Here is a 17,537-nt window from a genome sequence, read left to right on the forward strand (position 1 = left end):
TGCCATGTCAGCTGGGGCCACCAAGAGCCAGATGCAAATGGTGAACAACGCAGTGGAGCCGATACCTGGAAATATTTGTCCCTAACCAGTACTGTGCATGCCGATCCCATGGCGACACGCACACTGCAGTCATACGGCTACATGCAGACTCGATCTTCACACATCTATTTCAGACATCAGCTTCTGAATATCAAAAGTATTCACAGAAGTAAAACCTTCTCATGGAGGAATGGGAGGAATTCAGGGACTTGGTGGAGCATGCTCTCATGATAATAACTCACATCCCATAAGAAAAAACTGAAGCTTTTTCGTTATGCATTCGTTTCATGGAGTATGTACAACTATCCAGGGTAACCACCTGTTCTATACACACCAAGGCATCACTGCAGCAGATGTCGTACCTTGAAACCTATTTCAGAAACAGCTGATTTGCTGAACATTGCTTACCTAGGTCAGCGGAGAGATAACTCGGGGAAAAAAACCTTTCATGTTAGTGTTGGAATTTACCCTGCCTACTTAACACAGCCTGACAGGCACCAACTTCACCTCCTGTGATACTCAATTAGGTACCTAAATAGCCAGACAGTATCCACATACAGAAAATTACTTACTAGACAACAGCATCAAGTACAGAAAGTGCCTAAGTAACTTCCGCTACTTGACTGGCAAGTTTCATAGTAGGGATACTGGCCAGATGAACACTACATCTCATCCAGTATGGCCATTCGGTGCGAAGACTGGTATCCTTCTAGGAAAGCATAATAGTTCTGAAATACTGAAAAAAGGTGCTTCATGTTCTTGCTTTTGGCCAGCTGAACCTCCCAAGGGGCACTGCCCTGTTCAAACCTGGTTTGCACTGGGCAGGCAACTGCCTATCCATTCATAGGCTTGCTTCCCCTATGTTTTAAGGTCTTTGGGAGTCCCATCTTTACATGCATGTTAATACGAGTGGATAACACTCTGTGTGTTTATTGATACAGATTTAATCAAGATAAATGGCTTAGAAAGCTCAAGAAGAAACAAAGGAAGCCTATAGAAAAGGTCCTGCCTTCTTCAGGGCCCCATTGCTTGTAGCCACTTTGTGGAATCATTACACCAGTGACCTTCTACCTACTCTCCAAAAAACCAGATGACATCTGTTTCAGCTTGTCATGTAGTATTATATTCTTTTACTCAGATGCTACTCAAAGTGCTGACACAGCCAGTCTCGTCTCTCCTAACAGGTGATACCTCCTCATAAGTGTAAGCAAAATATTAGCAGTAAATTCCATTTCCACAGTGCTTCCACACTGGTGAAGACACACGAGTCAAGCTCACTTACACATCAGTGTCTGCTGTACTACAACTTTTCATATGCATCTAAAACAGAAGGTGGCCAAAAGGAAGGCACCCAACAGTAACACAGCTGAATCAGCATGTGGCACCCATCAAATACCTGTATGCCACATCTGTTATGCAGCTATTGAAGTTGCTTAAGCTCATGACTACTCAGTGCGCGTGAAGTCGAAGTACTGTCCAATATGTGTATTATATCAGGAACTCTGCAAGTCTGCCAATGCTTAAAGAACTATCTCCCAGCACCACACTTTGCATACATCCATGCAAACCACAAAATGGAAGAAAAAATGTATCGTAACTTCAAACTGCTGTTCCATATGAAAACCTTTCACTCACATACAGCACTCCTTACATTTCATACTTCTGAAATACTGCTTGGGTTTGTACAGTCACATTTGGAAAGGGGACAGGGATAGGTCTTGATGAAAATTAAATTAGTGTTAGTTGACAACAATTTATCACCAAAACTTAAGTCACCAACCCTATTATCTGTCCTGCTTCTGACTTCACATGGCTGCCAACAATTTGCTTCTGACCTGGATCAAGGATGCAGAATAGCACTTGAAAATTCAAATTTCGACTATGATTGAATATTGACCAAGTTGATGAATGGTCTCTCTCCAGATCTGATGAGGCAGCAATGGAAGAAAAAAACCCTCGGATTAGCAAATAAATCCTAACTAAAGACAGAAGAGTAACCTTGCTGACATAAGACCTAGAAAAGCAACCATCAAAACCAATTTTAAGCACATATTCTAAGCTGGCATTTCACTAATTTAAATCTTGATCCCACTGCATTGCCAGAAATAAGGCGCACCCTGAAAAAAAGGCATAATAAACTAAAAGCAATGTTTTTCTTCTGTCATTCAGTTTTGGGAAAAAAAGTGAGTTTCTTCATTTTCGATAACATGTTTATTTGGTTGCTTTTAAGTCAAATTTTTTTCATTAAAAAAAAATTAAAGTGTTAAAAATGTAAGTAAGCATTAAAAATAACCTCTCTTTTGGTGTAATTATATAATAGTTAAAAAAATCACCAAAAAAAATCTGAAATATCGCTTAATCAAAATTCTGACAATTTCCCTACATGAATAAAGAATTAAGTTTAAAAGTAGAAACAGCATTTTGTTTCCAGAAATGGAAACAACCCACTCTGGAAATGCATGCTTGAAAGAGGAAGTGTTCCTATAAATGTCCCAACACCATATCCTGCTGCACTCTAGCAGCATGGATCAAACCAATGGATTGTCAAGAGCTGGAATTTAACAAGTTTCATATTGACGTGACCTCTTGCTGTTCACTCAAGTTTGATTAGATTTGAAATGCTCTTGCAGGCAGTGACCTTGAAGATTTATAAAAACCTAGATAAATTTTTTAAAAATCATCCAGTAGAATGAGCAAAATGTCTTGCTCATCTGAGAATGGAAATCAGAATTCAGTGTTAGGAATTACCAATATTACATTATAAAGACAGAAACATTTCTACACAAGTCCTTATAGGTGAATTTAAGACTGTCTTAAAAAAAGCTCATTTAAATTGAATGAGAATCACACTGTACCATTATTGTTGATGATACAATATTAGTAATCTCTAACAGCATGCATACTACTTATTTTAACTTATTTAGAAAGAAAACTGCCTATGACCCATTGCATTCTCATGAGAATTCTAAAAATTACAACAATAGCAGTTCAAAATCTTTTCTCCATTTTCTCCTTAAAAGTTCAATCAACTCTTTAAATAGAAGAATTTCCAAGATATGTTTGAATCCTGAAATACATATGCAAATGGAAGAAAGATGTGTGCTGCACATGTAGCAAAGGATTGTTCTCCCTTTTCAGCTCACGCAGAATAAAAATTCCTGGAGTGCAGTAATAACAAGAACACAACTAAAGCCAGGTAGATCACCGATCTGAGGCATTCTATATATCTCAAGATGTGCTCAAAGAGAATCAACAACAATCTCTCTTCGTGTAATCTGAATTGTAGAAGTACGGAGAACAGCTGTTTCCAGCACAGTAGCATTTCCTCAAACTGTATTAGCAGACATATCTGTACCACCAAAACTTCCCTCAACGTAATATGACCGTTTTTCTAGGCTTCTGACACCATACCGAATAATGTCGCTGTGGCTGACATTGCACATTACGCAGAAGACAGTGAGGTCCCTGCACTGAAGGACCTCTGCGAAATGCCCTGCATTAGCAGACACCCAACCTTCCTCTACTTGCTGGACAAGTTAGTACAGAAAGTGAGAAAGAGGCAGAAATCTGATGATCGCTCAGTAGCTAAATTAAACATCTCAGACACAGACCAATGCAGGAGTGAGATTCAAGAAAGCATGAATTCCGTGCTTAGCACTTGCTCCGGAACACACACCATAGTGCCACTGATTTCACAGGGTTGGTGTGTGCGTGTCCATTAGTTTCTTAATGTAATGAAGCCTTCAGGTCTTGAACCTTGATTTTTCCTCAAAGACCAAGATATAAAAATCACGAACTCTGTAAACGAAATAAAAATCCCCTGTACTCTGTTTAAAATGAAAGGTTTTGATTTCTTGTGGTTGCAAAGAGGTCAGCACCCCCTTTCCTCAGTAGCCTCTCGACAGGACTTGAGGTACCCTTGCAGATCCAGAGGCTTAATAATACACTCTTGACAGTCAGTATTTGGTAATCCCCAACAATGTGTTTTGCAGATGAAACTGTAATATAAAAAAATGCCAACTAGAGAGAGCTGAACCACCCTTTTTGGCAGTTGTCAGCTACTCTTCTAGGTATGCGGAAAAGCAGCTATGGCATAGGTGTAGAGAAAAGCCCGTGTGTGGGGTATCTGAGAGGCATTAGACCCACTGAATGTATTCCACAGTTTAACCATGTCCACGTACATACAGGATTGCTAACAGTGCGTAAACAGTGACTGGAGAGGCTCCCACCACACAGCACGCCGAAATCATTCCTTGCACATCAGCTTCAGTCTGGGGTGCAGAAGCCCAGGACTGGCTTCAGTCTGGGGTGCAGGACTTCCAACACTGTTCAGTTAGCACTGTACGTGCTGTATTTGTATCACTTTCTCATTTAACTGGTCACTGATGCTGAAAAGCTACATTTTTATTTAGTTACATGAGTCAAAGTCCATGAATATGCCTCACTGGCACATCTGGAGATGTTAAGTATTTTCTCTATCACAGCCAATGACCAGGACCAGAAGGGAGAAGCTCTCCATGCTTCCCAGGCAGTATTCTGGAATGAAGGAATATTTCCCGAAATGAAGGGGTAGTCCATTGTCCAGGTTCAATCTGTCCTTGGTCTTTTTTGCCAATGCTGCAGGCAAATACACCAATAACTGCCAGTTATTATCCTGAAATTTCTCATGCAGCCATTTTTCCATCGGGATTTGGACAAAGACCAACTTAATGTTCATAATTATTTCTTACATATGGCCTATTTCTTCGCAGAACATTGAAGCTATTCATATGGGAAAGAATTTGTACGATTCAGACCTCAGTTGTCCAGGAGACAAACACCCCCCTACGAGGGCTGTAGCCCAAAGTAAAAAGAGCGCAGTCGTACTGTCCGTGCTGGAAGGAAGCACAGGGAAGTGCGGAGGGCTGGAGGCTATCAGCAGAGGTTCTGCTTTTACTATGTTGAGTTGACAGCAAGGTATTAAGGACAATATATCACAAAATGAAAGCAACATGTAGGAATGGGCATAGGAAGGGAGGTGGGAGAAGCAGAAGTACAGACATCCAGGGAAGTGAAATTAGAGTGGGAACAAAGACCTTCCTAAAGGGATGCTGAGGAAGAACCAGAGGAAGAGTGTCAGGGAAGCTAAGGAGAGCAAGTCTTCAAATGTTTTTCTGTACATTTTGAGAATAAAATCTCTTAATACCAAAACCACATTTTAAAGCCAATGACACAGATCTACTAATGCAAATGTAAGGGAAAAAAAAAAAAAGCTGACCCATTCAAAAGGTTGTTAATTAAAGCTTTCAGAAAACACAGCACAGTGACTACCCTTTAAAGGATAACATACGAGCAAGAAAGGATGTATTTAGGGTATTTCCCTGATGAAGACTGGCAGATCAGCTCAGAATATGCTGCTTGTGGTGCGACTGAGAAATAAATGGAGCTTGCATTACCTGATACAACTTTCAGAAACTTTTATCAGATAGCTGCTATTTCATCAGCTGAAGCTGTGTTAATCTAGACTTCACAAGTAGATTCACCTTACTGTGGTATGAGCCACAACCAGCCAGCTTCAAAGCGTGCTGTTTTGTGATCCCAACTCAGCTTCCTGCACAAACTGAACTACTCAGAACCAGAGTTCTCCACCATGAAGCAATGCAAGATTCTCTGTGCTGTTAGCATGCCCATTTTTGGGTACTGCAGGGACCTTCCCCTGACCTAAAAGCCCCTTTTCTCCCTCATGTGAACTACAAGAGCAGAGCAGAGGTCAGTGCTGCTGCAGAGGCAGAGCTGTGCAGGGGTTCCAGAGGAAAGGCTCTGTCTCACTGCTTGGGCAGTTCTGTAGGACAGCAGCAGCTTTATGCAGTGGTTCTCGTGCCCTAATGTGTAGGACTTCTTGGTGTTATTGCAGAGGTTATGCAATTCCACACCAGAGCTGGGTCTAATTTCAGGGTCAGTGCTAATACAAAGTCTTCAATAGTCAAGCACAATGAAAGCAATGACTATTTTTGGAAGCCCACTTCAATGCAGCTTGTGATAAATCTCCCACTACCTTGACAGTTTCTCCCTACAGGACACTTTACATTTTACAGAATGACAGTTAAATTAACTGTAATTTCAGACACATTTTAAGAAATTATGTCAATCTTTCATAAGTTAAGAACAACTGTTTTTAATAACAACAATTAGCCAAAGCTGATTAATATACCCAACAGCAAATATTGTTTGTAAAGCTATGGACATAAATGATTGCTATCAAATATAAAAATTAAGCCCTTAAGAAATCCTTACCATATAAAAGCAACTCAGCAGATTTGACAAAGTGTGAGGCCTTCTTACAAAATGCTTCAATTGGCAGACAACATAAAAGCATAAAGTCCTCCACAGGCCACACCACTTATCTTAAATTTATGGTTGAGTTTGCCTCCCTCCCCAATAAAAGCACTAATTTGGACATTACATTCCACTATGTGCCTTTAATTTACAACAGTAACTAACAATATTGCTACACAAAAACTATTCAACTTCTTAGTTTGCAAGATTTCACTGAGCCTGAGTCTTTCAGCACTATATTATTGCCACAAAAGCACAGTAAAAAAATGACACATAATAAAAGCAACAATAAAATTTGTGGACTATGCTTTTTGAAGTGTAACATTTAGACATTTCTTTTTCATCATACACTATCATGCTGTCCTGAACCTTCACCATCTTCTGAAGACAGAGTTCAGAAAAATACCTGGGGGAGTATTACTGTAATGTCTGCTGAGCATTAAGCGAGCCAAAGACAAGGGCACACCTGCTAAAATCAGGCAATCCAAAGAGTCAGGGGAAGGGCAATGAACTTCAGTCAGACATTCTGGATTCAGAAGTTCAGAATATGTTGAAAACTATGTTGGGAAAATCAGGACCAAATAAAGGAATAAATGAGACTTCATTTGATCCAAATATTTTAAACAAGTCGGGAATAGCCACCATATAAGCAGGTGTGCTAACAGGACGGAGACACTGCCTCAGGGATCAACATTATAATTATCATTCAGAAGGACTGTGATTGATTAGAAATGTAACTATAGTATAGAGAGGCAGAAAGGGAAGTAAAGCAGGGCTTTTGCTTTAAGGTTTTTGCTTTTTCTTGTATTACAAAGTAAAGCAAAACGAGTGTTTTTCTAGCAGAAAGATTCAACATCCTGAAGGGATTTTGACTTTCAAAATCATCCCTAAGCCCTTGTGAAACAGAAGCAGCAGCAGGTGGGTGTTCTGTTCCAACTCCATGGTACTGAGCACTGAGACTTGCATCATAGTGCAACTATTCAATTAAATATCGTCATCAGGCCATGGCAAAAGGCTCCACTGGGACTCAGCTCTCAGTCTTGAAGATACAATGGCAGGAATGCAGTAAATGAAAAGCTTTTGACATTGCACTAAGTTGTGCTTCCTCTAATTGTGAATATTTGATGACCAACTTACAACTCGGTCATTGCTTCCCTGCATGCACCTGTACTTTTCGTCATGTTTTGCACATGCAAAAACATTTCCATATTTTATTTGCAGAAAAAGGTGCCTTGTGTCAAAAGAAAGACCAGGACAACTACTCAGTGAGGAAAGCTACATCCCTGCTGTATTTCCAATATTACAGCCTGTGGTTCTGCAAGGTATTCAGGCACACATCCAACTTTAAGAACATTTATTTTTCCTTAAAAATCAAAACCTTCATTTCAACTCACCTGAGGGGGAATTGCACTCTGAAAATTTCTATCTCTGTCAACTACTGAGAAAGTCTGCATGACTAACACACACTAAGCTCTTAATTTTTAGGACCCTGAAATACGGTAAGGTGAATTGGGGTCTCAGTGTTTACCTATTGGTTTGAGTAGACTTACTCTGTCATGGTATTTAATTTTCTTCTTCATTATTAGTATTGTGCACCACTGTTTGAATCTGGAGTGTGAGAACACTAGGCAGAATGTCAAAAGTCAATCTCAAGTTCAAACAAATCCTGACATTACAGTTTAACTGACTGAATGCAGATATGAGATAATGTCCGTGAAGTGAAGGGGGGGGGGGAGGGGAAATCACACGAATCCTACTAAATCCTCATCCATCCACCAATTAAATGATCCCTTCCTGATCATAAGATCTGAAGTAATTTTGACTTTTGACTTGGGTTTCCCTCATTTCCAAGTAAGGGAGTTCAGAGTCACCTTTCCAGTTGGTACCCTTTAACAAGTAAAAGAATTTTAGCACATAGCAGTTGGTCTCCAAGGAGTCCCATGAGAAGAGGGCACTGAGTTCACACTCTTCATCTGAAGGAAGGAGGTTTCTCGGAAGTTTACTCAACACATAAAAGATAAGGTGTCTGTCAGTAGGTCCTTCAAAGAAGCTAACAAGTACACAGTGGGAATAGCAGTTTTGGACAGAGCAATGTGCTACACAAATGGATGATGATGATGATGATGCACAACTGTTGGTCACAAACATGCTGGACTACACCGCAAGACAAATTACAGCCTGCAACCTAATCCTGCGTCTTGCAGAGACCACGATGGATGCAAGCAGCTCAGAAGGTAAGGTCTGCTTTACTGGGAGGCAATTGCCTTCCCATGCCTACTCATTGCACCCTGCTCTGCATACAATGTCCCTTCTCCATACACTCAGCCCTGAAAGACACACTCCACTACAGCCTGTTGGGAAAGAATGACCGAGCAACTCACTTCACAGGAGCACAAAGCATCAGCAGATGCAACACTCCTCTACTGTACAGCGCAACGGAAAGAACAACACAACTCAAATAGGCTCAACCACTGTGTGCTAGGCTAATGTGGACACTGTGGCCTACAACTTCATCAGCTTCTACCTAGCTGTCCCTTCTTTCACAGTACAGTCGAGAAAAGCAACCACGAAAACAGGTATGTTATTAATTTAATTAATAGAAATGCAAATTCAAAAATCACAGCAGTTTAGTTCAACTACTGTTCTTCTCTATCTTGTCTGGCCTTTCTGCACTGCTGCTATACTGGACCCAAACACACTGAATGAAGATATCCTCGAAATGAGAACCATCCCAGTCATGTGAGAGACAGGAGCATTAAAACCCCACATAACAGAAGACATAAAATAATTTGCACCTGAATCCTCAACAAAATGGCAGCTAATTCTCACAGAGAAACATCTTCCTTGGTCATTCCTCCCCTTGCTATCAACTAAATTGAATGCCTGTTCAAAAAATCCTGTCCTATATAATGTCAATAAACAGTTACCACTGTCCAAAATATATATGCATATGTATACATATACTTTGCAGCCCCCAACATATATTTATAGTCATATATTTTCAGCTGGTGTGAACTTGCAGAGCATAACTAATTTCATTGGATCAGCGCCCAATTATGGCAGCTGAGAATCTGTCCCTATGACTTAAAATACAGATACGGAGGCTTTACTGTTCACTAGTTGCCTATTGCCTGTAGGGGAAATACGGGTGTTCATGTTACTGTCATACCACTAATTCATATTACACTGGTTTTGTTGTCCCTTCCCTTTTAGACCATGTTATCAGTGTTTTTCTGTCTATCTTAAAGATCTTAGTGGATGACAGAGAAACCAGAAGGACCCCTGAGGCAAAAGCAGACTCCAAACCTTATTCTCAAAATGTGTGCATGGTGAAAGATCATAAAATCTCTCTTTCTCTTTCACCTTCTGTGCCCATGGAAAAGGAGAACGTGAAAGTGGAAGGTAGAGTCGCAGTTTCAACTGACCAATATCCCCAGTAATCTCAGGTTAACGAGTCACAGTGTCTGTGCAAGAAAGAACACAGTCATTAAATCTGTGTGATGCCCATGGCAGGAGTTCACATGATCAAAATACTTGAAGGGAAATAATCACTTTAATAAAGTTAACTCAGTAAAAAATACAGAACATACACCAGACAAAAAGGCTGTACTGTTAGAAGTCAAAATCAGCAGTTCAAACATCTCTCTCAATTGCAAAGCTTGTATAGAAATGCAAGAAACAATCAAACCTCACCCAGTAGCTCATGCACTCACCTGTCCCAGATCTAAAGTGACATTGACTTCATTGTACTTCAAGCCCATAGAAAGAGCAGGACTTTGCCACCAGCGCTCTGTGCCATCAACTGCGTTGGTTACCGGGTGAGCTTTACTGGGATCAGCAGCGTTGCAATAATCACAAAACTGTCCCTGAAACACAATAAATTAAAAAGATGGTCTCATTTGAAATCTTATATGCTGCAGGTACATGCTGTTGTTAATTGAGATTCTGAACTAGAGTGTTGACTAAAAATGGGGTAAAATTTTGTTTGTCTCTTTGTATAGTGTAATTTTTAATGCATAAATTATTTCCCCGGCAATTAAGTTACACACTTATACCCTGAAACACACTAAATTTTATGTCACACACTAAAATTTCAGAAGTCTCTTTAAAGAAACTACAATAAGTCTTTCTTCATTAATGAATTTACTTTGGTGAAGCTACCTATATTCTGCCTGCAGGGATGTCTGCAGGAAATTAATAAAACAAAAATTCTTAAACCTGGATTAAGACCAACACAAAAATTATCCTCAATTGTCCTAAAAGACCATGAAATATCCACATGTGTACATAGCCTGGTATTAACAAAACCATAAAAAAATACTCTACCTGTTACTTGCCTATAAGTTTGGTGTTATAGTTTTATAATACTGATTTCATTTTTTTCATGTCATTACATTCTGTATCAGCGACTTCTGAACAATCTGCACTTGTGGAAAATGTAATTGATTCTATAGAGTGTTCCCTTTAAGTTCCCCTTTAAAGCATCCCATTGTATCTTCATTTGCAGAAGTTATCGTCCAATTTCCAGCCACAAGTAAAGCCACACTCCAGAGATGCCCTGATAATCTCTCTCTGATAGTCTCTACAGCTCTTTGTACTCTTCTGTACAATAATGATGAATAACCATCAGGAAACTTAATTGTCTTTTAATTTGGCATCTTGGCTTGCTCCACAAGCAGTATTTTTACCTTCAAGAAACCACATTTTACAGTCTACTAAGATTAGTGCTGAAGCGTTGTACTTAGTCATTAACAGATATTTTTAGTGTCCCATTCATTTCCTACTCCAGTCACTGGGTGGAGAAAATCAATGAAAATGCTAAGCTGTGCCAGGCACAGATCTTTGTAGAACCCCAGTAGAAAAATGACTTTTTCACTGAATGGCAGTACCCTCTTAATGGTTACTTCAGTCAAACACTTGTTTAATCCATTCAGCCTTGCGAGGTCCTGACACTGTGTTGGACCCATCTTTGAAATACAGTAACATCTGCACCATTTTCTTTATTAGCTAAGCATATTTTCATCAAAAAGGTGTGACTTAATCCTTTGTTGTTTCCACAACTCATGTGTCCTGGCATGAAGTATATTCCTACCTTTTAACAGAATCCCATATAACTGCCATTATTTTGTTTGTAGCTGCTGTCAGACTAACCAGTGTAAAGTACTGGGAGCACTTTTAACAGAGGAATAACATTAGGGCTCTCACGTTCTTGCTGGGTACAGTCATGCAAGCTTGGTGAATTTAAGATGTTTATCTCTAGCAGAATTTGTTTAACATCTGCCATAGTTACTAATGGATTGGAAACTACATCATTCTCATGTGATACAAATGCACCATCTTGTGTCCTTCAAATACAAAACATAGACATTCACTGAATATTTCTGCATCAGTAGTAATAATTTCAGCATCTGCATCCAGCAATGGTTCCATCCTCATCCTGCTTTTCTGGAAAGCCCAGAACATGTTGCTGTTTCCAGAAGACATGGCTACCATTAGCTGTTCTGATTTGGCACTGCAGGTGTCATGACGCCTGGCTGAGGGTTAACTCTTGAGAATTCAAAGAGCTGTTTAGAGACTTACTAAACCCTCATGTACCTAGGTTGGTTAACTATGTTGTCTGGGGTCATGTTATAACACGATTCTCCTCCAGCTCCGTTGGAGCAGATGGTTTGGCTGATTTTTCGTACAAACTACAATATGCCAGGACACTGCTGGATTCAGGCACAGCCTGCTGCAGCAGACATCACACCAGCCCATGCTAGCTACCGGCAACTTTTCCAGTTTCTGCAGTGATGATAAAGAACATCTTGTCACCGGCTGCAAAATCAGTACACCGAGAAATCAATCTATGCACCAACAACTGCAGTTACCACCACACCAGAGCATCTTTCCTGACAAACACATACTTGCAGTTCTGATACTTACACGTTACAACAGCACAAGCTCCCCTAAACAGCTTCATAATGTACATGAAACATGGTCTTTAAATCTAAATTCTCGTTCACAACGATCAGGCTGGAAATACACAGGAGACAGTTGCTGCCACAGCCATTTCAGCTCTGATCTGGAAAGCACCTCAAAGAAAGGCTAGATGAGCAGAAAACAATGGGGAGTATTAAATGCAAGCGTTACATTCACATGCACCTATGTGATTTCAGTATACCAGAGCACTTGATCTGAACTCAAGATACCACCTTTTTCTTTTGGGGCAGATAATTCAAAGAATTTCATTAACAGCTGGAGTTTCAGTTATTTGAAGTACATTCCAGCAATCCTGCCAACAAGGCAGCAAAACAAAAAATGAAAGAAAAAAAAATTATTGGCCAGAGCAGCCTTCCTTGCTTCCCACTGGCAGCATCTCAGGCATGCCGCGCTCAGCCTGCCTGCTACAGGACACGTCTCCATTCCAGGAGACTGGGCCTCGAGACTTGATTTTGGCTGCAGCTCATCACGCAGGCAGGTGTGCATTTGCCCGTGACCTTGTTACACTCCTTTCCCCTGATTCTCCTGAGTGAAGGAAAAACTGCAACTGCACAAAGGAGTTCGCTGAAATGTGCCAGTGTGGACCAGAGACACCCAGGGATGAAAATGTCTCGCCTGTAAGTTACAGGAAGGGATAACAATGAAGGGTTTGTTGATAGTTTCATACCTAGCAGTTCTGCACCCACTGGCAGGGCAGGACAGGTATGCAGTTAAACTTTAATTCACACCTGCACACCACTGCAAATAGATTGGCAGACAAAAACAGGCACGCCATTTATCTATCAGCTGCTGAAATATTTCACACCGCAGTGCTTGACTCAACAGTGTTCTTATGAAGTCATTGTCCCGCTTGCCAATGTGCTAAATAAGGGAAATGCACAGCTTTCCACAGCGCATGTCCAGCACTGCCTTACAAGCCTCGGTTGAGCTGCCCGGGAAGAGACCATCCACCCCACCGATCAGCTCTCAGAAGGGCTTTAAATGACCTCCAAATGCTCTTTTTGGATTTGCTGGGTACTACAGGCTTCATTAAAAGACACATTGCCAGACAAGCTGAACAAGAGAGGCCAACGGAAACACAGAGGAAATGAAGCTGGGGTTACTCTTCTCTTTGCCTTCTCTTCAGTGCTTGGTACAGCACTGGCAACAGAGCTGCCTGCTCCCTTCCTCAGAAGGAGGATCACCCTCCACACCTTCTTTCCAATTTCCCTATTCATGGAGCAACAGCAGCAGCCCAGCCCTGCAGAGAGCACAAAAGTGAGTGAGTCAAGTGCATGGCATTGCTTTAACTCCGATCTGGCCTGACACAGTGGCTATGATACCTACCACTGCATGTAAAAGCCGCACGACCTTCCCCTCAGACTCTTCAGAAACAACACGTGAACACTTACGCTTATTTAAAATCCTTCTAGGTAAGCTCAGCTCCTCTCAGAGTTTAATGCATTTCTCTCCACTTTTCCACAAAAGAAAAGATTCTCTTATTTACAGTTTCTTTCAACTTGAGAGGTGGAGTAGCTTGATCATACATACATTGTGCTGTTATTGCATTTTCCACGGCTGGATTTCCCTGGCCTTTTGAAAGACTTTCCAACCCTTCTTGAACCACAACAACTACTGGTAAACCACAGAAGTATTCATGCTATGTATCTCAATGAGGATTTGTTAAAACTGGAGAGAGACGCTGCTGTATTCACGTTTACACAAACGCTGTAAGAGGCACAACATGCTTCCTTGTGCCATGGCCAAGCCATCAGTAGTCCTTATGGGAACTTGAATCAGACATGAACCATAACTGCCCTCTAACCTAGGACCGCTAAGGCAAATATTTAACAAGATGAACTCCCCCCTTTCTAGCCTCTTCCTATATAAAGTAAACCCTCCTTTCCAGTAGGGTGTGAGTATATAAAGGGAACAGTTACAAAAACCATCAATGGCAATGTGCATCACACAACAGGCTTCGTAACGCTTGCCTGGCGTGTTTATCTGATGTTTGCTTTGGCTCATTTTTGTTATACTGTGATTTCTGATATTCCAAGGCATGTTAGTGTGAGATTTCACCGCAGCAGTGGGCTTACAGCATGTTGCTGAGAGATTATCCTGCTTGCTGTTCACCTGCTGACACGGTTGTTTCAGGCAACTCTAAACATGGGTGTTGCATTCTGTATGGAGGGATGAATGCCTCAACTTCAGAGGCACGTTAGAAACAGAGGACCACGGAGCTCCCTGATCATTACAACCTTTTTGTGTAACCTTAGCTTAAGCATGTAATACCTGTGACACAGTTTCCCTATCAGTAAAACCATGTATTACTCCGCCTGTGAGCATCTCCAAAGCACGTTGAGCTTTTTATGATGGAGGGCACTACACAGACGTAAGGCAAACTGAGATTTGATGGTGAGGCAGGGAGGGACGGCAGAGAGAAGTTCAGGACAAAGCATGTGGCTGGCTGTGGCTGCCTAATGAACGGCGAGGGCAGCCTGCGTGATGGTGCATGCTCCCTTCTGGCACATGACGAGGAGTACAAGCGCTGCACCCTCTTAGTCCACTCCCCCTCTCTTGAGCATCTGTCCCCATTAAAAGATGAGAAGGAGGACTCTTATCCATTGCAACCTCTTCTGATACCGGATATTAAGGGTTACTTCACTAGTAAAACACACAAACACCTCACAAGCCTGCGAAACACTAACCCTTCTTCCAAGATGCTAAAAATTTACTTGTATTCTTTCTGTATCGCCTGGAGTCAGAAAGCGGACCTTAAAGCTTTCAAAATCCTTTTCAAATTGCAGTTTAATTCTGGCTCTCTTCTCCTCCCACCAAGAGAAAAAACAAATAACATAGCTTTGGAAGGTCTGAGGCTTCAGGAAAGTCCCCCCTTTAACACAGCTCTGATCAAACCGATACTGAACATCCATCGCAGCACATCACAGAGCCTGGCGCGTTCGCTGCTCCTTCCTTACCCTCTAACAGACATGTTCACGCAAGTTTCTACCACAGGAAAAATACATTTCCATTAACCCCTTGCCAAGGGTTTATTGCTGTCTTTCTCACAACTGGCATAAAACGTGCATCGTGACCTTACGCTATGCTGGCGGAGATCGCCACCGTCCTCACCGCCCCGCACGCTCATACTCCCCGTCAGAGCCCCAAAGGGAGCAAAAGAACTGGAAGAGCAGTCAGGCACTGGAACAGGCTGCCCAGGGAGGTGGTGGAGTCCCCATCCCCAGAGGTGTCTGGAAAACGTGTCGATGTGGCACTCCGAGGTATGGTTTGGTAGGAATGGTGGTGTTGGGCGGATGGTTGGACTCGATGATCTTCGAGGTCTTCTCCAACCTATGATTCTCCGATCCTAAGGAACATCCAGCTTCTCCCCACGCGCAATGCAAGGCGCAGGCGACGAGCCCCACCACCGCAAAACACCGCAGAGCCTCCCGACTCCAAACCGGACCTCTCCCCCCGCCGCCCCCCGGGAAGGTGCCCGTCGCCCCCCGGGAAGGTGCCCGCTCCCCAGCGCGGAGGGGACCGGTGCCGCCCGTCGCCGTCCCCGTTCCCAGCAGCACCGCGCCGGGCCGACCCCCGAGCGCCCGGGGGGCTCACGCACCCCGGCGGGAGGGAGGGGAAGGGAGGGGAAGGGGGTCTGACGGCGGCCCGGTTACCTGGATGGCGCGGCCCAAGGGGGCGGCGGCCGGCCCCCCCGCCAGCCTGCAGTACAGCTCCGGCCGCCCGCCGCCCCCCGCCGCCTCCCCGCAGGTGGCCGTCGCCCGGATGCGGGCCGCCGCGGCCAGGTTGAAGTAGGGCGGGTGGAGGCTGAGCCCCATCCCCCGGGGGCCGGCGGGGTCCGGCTGCGCGGGGCAGAGGGCGAGGAGCGGCGGGAGGAGCGCCCAGAGGAGCGGGGGGCCCGGCGCCGCAGCCATCCTCCGCCGGGCTCTGCCCTCCCGCGCCGGCCCCGGGGCGGCCCTATAGCGGCGGGCGGGCCGGGCGGGGAGGGGCGGGGGGCTGCCGTGCGGGGCGGGGCGGGGCGGGGGCGGGGAAGAGCCTGCGGGACGAGGGGTGACACAAGCACACTCACCCCCCCCAGCCGGAGCCTGGGGTCCCCCCCCTCCGCAGCACGCGGGTTAATAGTGTCTTTAACGGGCCGAGAAGGAACCTCCGCGCACCCGTCCTTGTCAGCCACCGCCCGTCCCGCCACACGCATCCGTAACTGGATGCGGGCTTCGCCGCACGCCACACAGCAGTAGCAAGGGAGCTCCCCGGTACGCTGCCTCGAGAAGCACCAGCCGCAAGCTCTTCGTCTTGTCCGCGAGAAAATCCCCGCACCCTCGGATCTGCGCCACTATGTCTTCGGCGCAGCGCAGAGACAGATCTCTACGAGACAATTTTTGCGTCCTCCGTAGGAAAGCTGGCTTTCATAAACATAGCATGCCGTCAATTTAAATATAACAGATTTGGCTATTCTATCCATGAATGCTTTCAATTGCTAGAGCAGCTTAAAAATATTCTCCTTTTCCAACTGCGACATCGTGGAAAGGACATTATCTTCTTGCACATGTCCATCATGTCACTCCCTACAGTAGTTTGTACTTCATAAAAACTAGGAGAGGCTTGAATACAAACAAGCAACGACATCTTCAAATGTTCCGTTAAAAAAAAAATGCCCCGTTATCAGATAGAATATCCGCAGGCCTATCCGCTGGTCTTTTCAGCCTCTGTCTTGAAAACCTGTTAAATCCTAAGTATAACCTGGAGTATATTAATTTTTACATCTGGAGATCTGGAAGTATCTGATGTCAGGGGGCTTTAAGTCCAGGGCAAGCAAGCTCTTACGAAGGCCTGCTGCCATACACTGGCTTGCTGAGCACCCTTGTCCTCTTTCTTTTTCAAGGAATGCAGTACAACTGAACAAAAGCTGAGCAGAGCATGTTCCTGGTAGAAAAGAAACGTTTGCATATTTTAAGGGAAATCGATTATAAAGTACAATCTTAGGAGGAACCAGTGAAGATTATAATTGTGAATATTACAAAATGATCACGGTCTTTTTCAGAGTAGTCAGATTATCTCCAGGCTGGACACTCAGTTAGCAGTCTCTGACAGGTGTTGCTTCTGTATATGTCCGACAAGCCGTGAAAGATTTTCTCCTCTTTAACCAGCAAGAAACTTGTTGTCTGTCACAACATTTGGGGAAATTAGTTTACTCCAGTTATCCT

General features: G+C 43.4%; 1 protein-coding gene across 1 annotated transcript in view; it reads right to left on the reverse strand.

Annotated features, from left to right (window-relative positions):
* The window catches only part of LAMA3 (laminin subunit alpha 3), a 121,133-nt gene extending 104,886 nt beyond the window's left edge, over positions 1-16,247 (reverse strand). Inside the window, exons 1-2 of the mRNA XM_075416313.1 lie at positions 15,990-16,247; positions 10,068-10,220 (exon numbers count right to left, since the gene is read on the reverse strand). Of these exons, the coding sequence (XP_075272428.1) occupies positions 10,068-10,220; positions 15,990-16,247 (411 nt within the window). The remainder of the gene's footprint in view (positions 1-10,067; positions 10,221-15,989) is intronic.
* Between the last annotated feature and the right edge of the window lie 1,290 nt (positions 16,248-17,537).

The sequence above is a fragment of the Opisthocomus hoazin genome, chromosome 3, assembly GCF_030867145.1.
Source record: "Opisthocomus hoazin isolate bOpiHoa1 chromosome 3, bOpiHoa1.hap1, whole genome shotgun sequence".
Taxonomy (NCBI): Eukaryota; Metazoa; Chordata; class Aves; order Opisthocomiformes; family Opisthocomidae; genus Opisthocomus; species Opisthocomus hoazin.